Raw genomic sequence first — 8,334 nt, 5'->3', positions numbered from 1 at the left:
TTAAAATAAAAACAGCAGAACATATTAAAATGATTAATCGGCCTATTAATGGTAAAATCAGTGATTTTTAGAATAAATGCTATTTGGTCGGCCCCCTGAAAAAATATATTTAGTCGGTCCTGCTATCCGGATCTGATGGATACTATCCGGATTTGAATAATATCCGGATTCGATTTTTAATCAGACTTTTTATATTTATATTAAAAATTAACAAAATTAAAAAAAATTATAAAAAATAAGAACCCATTTTTAAAAATTAAAACAAGAGTTAAATTGATTTAATCATATTTTAATTTTTCAAAAAAATAATTTTATTTATCTTTTCAATATAATTGTTATCTTTAAATTGTTGAACTCAAGTGATTTTTTAATATATATTTATAAAATTTGTATAAACATAATATATACACACACGTACACACACTAGGACATTTGGTTTAGGGTAATTAACAAAAAAAGAATCAATTAGACTCATTTCCTTTGTTGATGTTTGTTTAGAAAAAAATGTCATTCCATTTCCCTCTTTTTAATTTTAGGTATACCCCATCTTTGCATTACCCACCTCCCATACATTTTTGCTTTTCCTTTCCACTTTCTTTTTTCATTTTAATTATAATTTAAATTCTGCAACCCAACAAATAGATTAATACGTAAATTATTTTTTAAAAATAAATAATAAATTTTTATTTAGTTTTTATAAATTTAATACAATTTTGATATATAAATTATATATTATTTTTTTTAAAAAAATAAAGATTTTATAAATAATTACATTAATTTATTTTAATATAAATAAATTATATTGTTATAAATACAAAATACACTACGATTACACTCTTTTATTCGTGTCCTGGTGTACCCCGGTTGAGGGTTACCCCATTTCTGATTTCGCAGGTCACGTTCGTTTGCGCTACGCGTTCCCGCTGGAACAGGTGAAATAAAATAACTTGGTTGAAGCGACTCTTTTTACATTAAATGATATTAGAAATATCAAATATCAATATAATCAACTAATTTTCACGTTACCGGATCTGAACTAAACAAGTAAAACAATTCAGGATCATTCATTTGCTTTCTTCTTCTTTCCCTTTCTGTATTCCATTCCGTTTCCCTGATACCAACCAAACGCCCCCTAAATTTAATATAATAAATTTTAATTTATTTATATATATACAAATTCAGATATTATCGGATATGAATATATCTATATCTGTATTCACAATCGTCACATTCGAATACGAATAATATCCGTTTTATTTCGAATACAAAAATATCCTATCAATTCGAATACAAATTTTTCGAAATTTTTCGATTTTTTTCCGGCCGTACTTCCTGCGTGCATATATATTTACAAAGTGGCGTACGCATTCTTTATAAGTTCTAAGTTCTAACCTAGCTTTTATTTTCTTTTATCGAGAACAACAATACAAACCCTAGCTTCTCATCAAATCATCAAAATCTCAATCGAAAATCAAATCGTTCATCAATTAATCGCGTCAATCGATGCAATACGATGAGAAGAGATGAATTCAAATCATAAAGAAGATCAATTCGCGTTCGAGATTCGAGCAAACGGTGGAGATCGTGTCGAAGAGATCGTTGCGCTTCGAAGAACTTCAATTAATCGTTCGCACATCAATTACTCACCGATATAAACGAAGATTTCGCAGATTTATTGCTTGCGGATCGGTTTCGATGCAATTTTTTCAGATCTGATTGGATTTTGAAGCTAAACGGCGACGTTTTGGGTGTTTGTACGAACGAGTTGTGTAAAGTTTCGATTTTGAAGCTGCGGAGAAGACTTGCGATGTTGCGAAGATTGGTTTGATCTTTACTATTGAAGAGAGATAAAAAAGAGAGGATCTTTATCTTTTTGTATTGTGATATTTTTGTTTTTTTTGGTATCAGTTGAATATCAGGCCTAGAATATTTATCTGAGGGCCTTTTGATTGAAACTTTAGGGTTTTGTGTTTGTTATTATTTTTGCGATTTTTTAGTGAAAAAAATAAAAGATTCATGGCTGTTTATTATAAGTTTAAAAGTGCTAAAGATTATGATTCTATATCTATAGACGGCCATTTTATAACAGTTGCAAGTTTGAAAGAAAAAATATTTGAAAACAAGCATTTGGGCAAGGGTACTGATTTTGACCTGGTTGTCACCAATGCTCAAACTAATGAAGGTTGGTTCGATTCTCTATGAATATTAGTTGATTAATTATATACGTTTTCCGTAGATAATGTAGACACCATCTTAAATTTATTTGTTTGTTCATTCATTCATATACATGATGTTATGATTTTAGGCTGATCTATTTGCTTCAAGTTTGGTCATCAAATGTTTGAATTACTTAAGATGGTGTTGCAGAAACTCTTTTTAGTGGATCAATGGGAAGAGCCATGAGAGTAATCATTAGTTCTAAAGCTGTAATTTGCATAAGAGTAAATAACAAGTGCTAGTGGTGTTAGTAGCACACACGGATATGGGTTAATTTTTATAAGCTGTAGATGCTTTTATAGAACAATTAGGAGTTACAACTATTTTATTAATTAAGTTTGGCTACATTAGGGGTTAGAAATTGTAGCTTACTGTGTTAATAAGTTGTGCTATATTAGGGTATGTGACAAAGACAACCCATGTAGGAATAGGAATTATATGTTTTGACAATTGACATTACGAAGCTTCCAAAGGAGGCACACAAGATTATACTGTTTACACATCGATAAATCCCACTGCAGCTCTTTTATAGTTGATTTATCTGTTTTACAATTTCAGAGTACCTTGATGAAGGAATGTTGATTCCCAAAAATACATCTGTTTTGATACGTCGAGTACCAGGGCGAGGGCGGGCTCGTATGCCCATTATAACCACTCCAATCACTGTTGATCAAGACAAGTATTGCCTCTAACCTATAATAACTTCCAACCAGTTATTAATGTCTTTTAAAGCTCTTATATTTTAACCTGTTATTTGGAACAAGTGGTGGTAAATCTTTGCACGTAAACCAGTTTGGTGCTTCAAACAATAGGTTATACTTTCATGTCATTAGACCTTCACATTGGAGGAGCACATTTGTAATGTCACGTATTCGTGTTGTGTAATTCAGACCAGTAGCTGAAAATAAGTTGGAAGATGCTCAAGCAACCAAAAGTAGCTTTTCAGGAGTGGATGCCTCTGTTTCAAAATATGTAAGCATGCATCTGTTTTGATACCATTAATCTGGACTCTGAGTTAATTTTTACCGGTAAGGCTATATAGCTTATATGTTCTTTACATTTGTAGGCCGAAGAATTTGAATGGGATGAATTTGGAAACGATCTGTATACAATGCCTGAAGTTGCACCAGTTCAGGATGCTCCTAATGCTCCCCCGCCTAGTAAAGCCGACGAGGACAGCAAGATTAGAGCTTTGATTGACACTCCTGCCTTGGATTGGCAGTGGTGAGATGCCATTCTTACTTTTTATAAGTTTACCCTTGTAAATGGTGGTTTTTGGGTGCATGAAATTATATTCTTCTTAGCTGTGCTTTTTTTATGGAATTGCAGTCAAAATCCTGATACTTTTGGCGGTGGTAGAGGTTTTGGTCGTGGTATGGGCGGAAGAAGTGGTGGGCGTGGTTTTGGTATGTTCCTGAATACTTTTCTAAGTATTTGATATGATAATTTATATTGTATGAAGAATCAGTCACTCACTTTTCTAGTCTTGTTTAAGTTGCTTTAAGCCTACGCAAGACCAATATTTAAGAAGTCAATAGACTAAATATGTGTTGCATGTATATTTATATTCGCGCAGAAAGTAAGAAATCCCATTTTATAACTCAGTATTAGAAGTGGCATATTTTCTTTTGTACAGATGCACTTGCATTATAATTTGCTTGCTAGAAGAAACTTATTTGGATTAGAAAAAACAATACACTTTTTGTGCAAACATGCAACTGAATATCCTGTCCTTGTGAAATTGCTATGTATTTTGTCCAAGTATATTTTGTATCCATGGGAAATGATTGAATATTTACTTCCATTGACCTCAGGTCGAGGAGGAGGATTGGAACGGACAGCGCCCCCACCAGGCTATATTTGCCATAGGTGCAAGGTGCCTGGTAAGTTCACATCTCTAGTCATTGCCAAAGAGTTCCTTTTTTGTCATTTTACACATGTAAAAACAGATTGCCGTTTCCTTCATTGTAGGCGTGTAAATATTTTGTTGTGCGGTTGTGTTCGTACTAATTAAACGAAATCTTTTATTTAGGACATTTTATTCAGCATTGTCCCACAAATGGAGATCCGAACTTTGATATTAAAAGGACCAAACCTCCAACTGGTATTCCCAAGTCTATGTTAATGGCTACCCCGGATGGATCATATGCATTACCTAGTGGTGCTGTTGCTGTTTTAAAACCAAATGAGTAAGTTACAACTTTTTTGTTCTCCTTGTGGTCTCGTTCCTGTAGTCATGGGTCATGGCAGAAAAGTCTTGGATTGAACTTCAGTCATTTTATCTATATTATAGAGCTGCTTTCGAAAAGGAGATTGAAGGGATGCCGTCTACTCGTTCTGTTGCTGACCTACCTCAAGAACTTTATTGCCCTCTGTGCAGGGCAGTTATGAAAGATGCAGTTTTAACTAGCAAGTGCTGCTTCAATAGTTATTGTGACAAGTGTAAGATATTTTACTGCTGTTGCTATATTTCTGGAGTAAATTGTGAATTTAAGATTTGTGAATGGTTAACCATTTGTACAAGTGTAACACATGTATATTTTTGGAGTAAAATATCTTTTATGGTTAAAAATCAGTGTAACACATGTATAGTTCTGTAGTACTTATTCTTTTAGAAGATGTTCTATTTTATGTAGCATTCGTACATGTGTTAGCCTTTTGTACTGATTTAATAATTTTGAATATTGGATGTCTTCTCAGGCATAAGAGATTATATCATATCCAAGTCTATGTGTATTTGTGGTGCCACAAATGTACTTGCCGACGATCTTTTACCTAATAAGACAGTGAGGGATACCATCGTTCGGATTTTAGAGGCTAATAATAACAGTGGTGATAATGGTGGCAGCGCTTTCCAACCACAAGGTTTGTGTTTTATCATAAAGTTGTTATTCCAAGATTCAGCTATACTTTTTTGCCTTTTAACTTCCCTCTAACAGATATGGAGTCTTCTCGGAGTCCACGACATAAAATTCCGTCTCCCAAGGTTCCATCTCCTACGTTGTCTGCAGCTTCAAGGGGGGATGTAGTTGCACCCAAAAATGAAGACAATGCAAATATCAAGGAGATGACAGAACCGATGAAAGTTTTCAACAATACACAAAACAACTTGGACAAGGTAGCCGTTGAAAAAGGTGCAGAATTTTCAGAGGCTACACACGATTCACGGAGTGCAAAGGAACCAGGCCCACAGATGTGTCCTCCAGTAACCGGCGAAGAAATGCAGCAGAAGCCAGTATCTGGGGAAGTAGGTAAGTACATAGCATATAAATAATGCATGGATGGAACTGGTTTTGCATGTTATATGTATTTGTAACTGGAACATAGTTAATTGAGTCAACTATATGAATTCCTATTGATGGCTGTAAGATGCAACCTATAGCACATAATTAAAAAACTAAACCTGCATGATTGATTATGGAACCCATTATTAAGCAAAAAAGAACTGGTGAATGATTGAAGAAAGTAACTCAGTTTGATGCATTTTTTTGGGTCCAGGAAAAAAAAAGAAGAAGAAAAAAGCTCGATTGCCTGTAGGAGGTATGTAGTTTTTATATCTTTTTTTAAGTCTACATTCGGATACGTGGTTCTGGTTGGCAGACTTTTGCTTGGAGTTATATAATGATGCTTCAAATCAGAAGAGGCCTTTAATATCTTTCCGGTAATTCTTTTTGCTTTATAGCAGCAGATATGCAATGGAGACCCCCTCAAGACTTCGCAGCTGAAAATTACATGATGCCAATGGAACCTTCTGGTTTTAATCCTTACTGGAATGGAATGCAACCTGGATTTGATGGGTTTGGGGCGCCTTTTGGTGGTCCAATGCCTTTTATGGGCTATGGTCTTGGACCAGGGCCTATGCCATTTGGGGGTCCGTTTCCTCACGATCCATTTGTAGCGCAAGGGTTTATGATGCCTTTCCCACCTCAGAGGTATGTATGATGATTATCTTCTATACTGGTAATACCCTCTCCCCTTGTTACTCTTCTTGTTAAAAGGGGATGAGGGGTACCAAGCTCCATGTTTTTTGGGTTGATTATACTTCTTGTTTTACTGATTTTAGGAGTTATTTAATGTTTATGTTGCGGCTTGTACATCATTTATTTATTTGACTTGTATCAGGGACCCTGCTGAATTTGGGATGGGCTTTAATGGTGGCGGTGGCCCCCCAATCATGAGCAGAGAAGAATTTGAAGCTCGCAAAGCCACTATAAAGCATAAACGAGATCTTGAGAGAGGCGGAGGAAGGTATTAAATTCTTTCCTGTAAAATATTATATATCCGGTGCCAGTGATGCACTGTAGAGTACTGGTATAGATATTATACTCCCTTGCATATTTTTTGGGTTGCTCTGCCTGCTGATATTTAAATTTTGTTTACTTTGATCGGTGAAGTCGGTGTTTTTAATGTTTCTTATACCTTCATGATATCTTTACGTTGCAGCAGGGAGGTGTCAAAAGATAGGGATTTCAGCAGGGACATGATCAGGCATGGGGATGTTCCCTCCGGAAAATCAAAATTTGTATGAACTTTCATAGTTGTGTTTTTTTTATATTTTTTGCTTCTCTAGTAAAAAAAGAGCAGGCTAGTGTAACGACACCAATAAATTTTAAATAAATTAGGTTTCTGTTTCATGCTTGAGATACCATAAGTTGACAAGAAAAGGATGCAATGTGAATGTTCACGACTTTATTATAGTTGTGTGTTGTGTAACTTGTAATGCTTAGGCAGTAATATGAATTTAAAAGCAAGGAAAGTTCAATCCGATTCTAGTAAATAAAAAGGTTTGCATCATAGACAAGATGTAGAAGTTTTCTTCTTTTAGAATCCTGCAGTATTAGACCCTGAAGCTTTGGAAGTTAACTTCTTAGTATGAATGTTGAATTTCACCCTGTCTGTGTATCACATTAATTTTGTGGATAAATTTGACAGACATATTAATACTTGGAGATAATAATTTATTTCTACAGAAACCTTCTCTACGTTATTAGCAAGAATATCTAACAAGTCATCTTTTTTTTTTCTTGCTTCAGAAGTCCAACCCACCACCTCAAGATCACCACCATCCCCGTGCCCGATCAGAACGACCAGAAAGACCGTCACCGGAACACAGTACCCATGATCCAGAACCTTTGAGAACATCTTCCAAGAGGAAGATGAAATACGAGGATGACTATTATGAAGAACGTCCTCATCAACACCGGGAAAAAGAACGCCGGCACCACCACCGTTCAGAGTCAGAAAAGGCCTCAGCCGCCAGATCGCCAGTCCCACCAGAGACAGTAGACCTACCACCACTGCCATCTAAATCATCTACTGACAAAACAATAGCTGACCGGAAACACAAAGCCAGTGTCTTTGCTCGCATAACTTTCCCTGAAGGGGAATCAGCAGCCTCCAAGAAAAGAAAGCTTGGTAGTTCTCCTCCCTCTGCTGTTAATGGGTCGAGTCATCACAGTAGTCACAGTCACCGTGCGACATCAAATGGCTACCATGAGGATCATCGCAAAACTGCAACTGCTGTGTCAAAGAATAGTTACAACTATGCAGACGAGCATGATTATGAATCTAGTGATGATGATAGGCACTTTAAGAGGAGGCCTTCCAGATACGAGGCATCACCTGCGCCTGTAGTGGAGGAGGGTAGACATTCTAGTAGAGGATCAAGGGAGAGAGAAAGGGGTCATAGCAGCAAGCATAGGTAGATCATCTGTCTAAGAACACATATATCTGCTTGAGGAAAAAAAAAGTGTCTGAAATGATCTTGTACTGGGAATTTGGAAGTGGATAACTTATTCTGTAATGCTTTTTTTAATTGTGGAATAAATTTACAGCTTGCACTTTTTATCAAATTATTATCTGTGAATTGTGATGGATTTAATGTTCCAATATTTATAGTGACGTTCTTTCAGAAAAAGTTATTATTGTGCCGAAGTTACTGTAAAGTTTGTGCCAGTATCATCTGAATTACAGTTGTTATTTGAGATGGAGATGGCGTACTTTGTTCATCTTTGTTTATCCTGTTTCTGTTATATGCATACAGAAGTTTATGTATTTTGTAGCTCGTAAATGTATATTCTTGTGATATTAGGGATGACAATTTGTACCGATCTGATT

The 8,334-nt window shown here is 35.4% G+C and overlaps 1 protein-coding gene across 3 annotated transcripts; it reads left to right on the top strand.

Moving 5' to 3' along the window:
* The first annotated feature begins 1,372 nt into the window (after positions 1 to 1,372).
* Positions 1,373 to 8,075, top strand: LOC141663867 (E3 ubiquitin ligase PQT3-like). Of its 3 annotated transcripts, none has more exons than XM_074469715.1 (15): positions 1,373 to 2,182; positions 2,776 to 2,896; positions 3,108 to 3,189; positions 3,284 to 3,441; positions 3,547 to 3,623; positions 4,032 to 4,100; positions 4,250 to 4,406; positions 4,511 to 4,659; positions 4,918 to 5,082; positions 5,157 to 5,468; positions 5,716 to 5,757; positions 5,903 to 6,149; positions 6,340 to 6,465; positions 6,661 to 6,739; positions 7,251 to 8,075. In XM_074469715.1, the coding sequence occupies exons 1-15, from the start codon at positions 2,017 to 2,019 to the stop codon at positions 7,920 to 7,922; spliced, it is 2,622 nt and encodes an 873-aa protein (XP_074325816.1). In that variant the 5' UTR covers positions 1,373 to 2,016; the 3' UTR covers positions 7,923 to 8,075. The 3 variants fall into 3 exon arrangements, with proteins under 3 accessions (XP_074325816.1, XP_074325817.1, XP_074325815.1); XM_074469716.1 differs by having other exon boundaries at positions 5,900 to 6,149; positions 6,664 to 6,739; XM_074469714.1 differs by having other exon boundaries at positions 5,900 to 6,149.
* Positions 8,076 to 8,334: the final 259 nt, after the last annotated feature.

This window comes from Apium graveolens, chromosome 6 (genome assembly GCF_009905375.1).
Source record: "Apium graveolens cultivar Ventura chromosome 6, ASM990537v1, whole genome shotgun sequence".
Taxonomy (NCBI): domain Eukaryota; kingdom Viridiplantae; phylum Streptophyta; class Magnoliopsida; order Apiales; family Apiaceae; genus Apium; species Apium graveolens.
The sequence above is the reverse complement of the archived record's forward strand: the minus strand, read 5'-3'. Positions and strand labels throughout refer to the sequence as shown.

Bases quoted from the DNA above. Each gene is read 5' to 3' on its own strand.
- LOC141663867 (XM_074469714.1), top strand. From the start codon at position 2,017: ATGGCTGTTTATTATAAGTTTAAAAGTGCTAAAGATTATGATTCTATA. The intron at 3,442-3,546 runs GTGAGATGCCAT...ATGGAATTGCAG, and splicing joins CCTGCCTTGGATTGGCAGTG to TCAAAATCCTGATACTTTTG. The intron at 6,740-7,250 runs GTATGAACTTTC...TTCTTGCTTCAG, and splicing joins CCTCCGGAAAATCAAAATTT to AAGTCCAACCCACCACCTCA.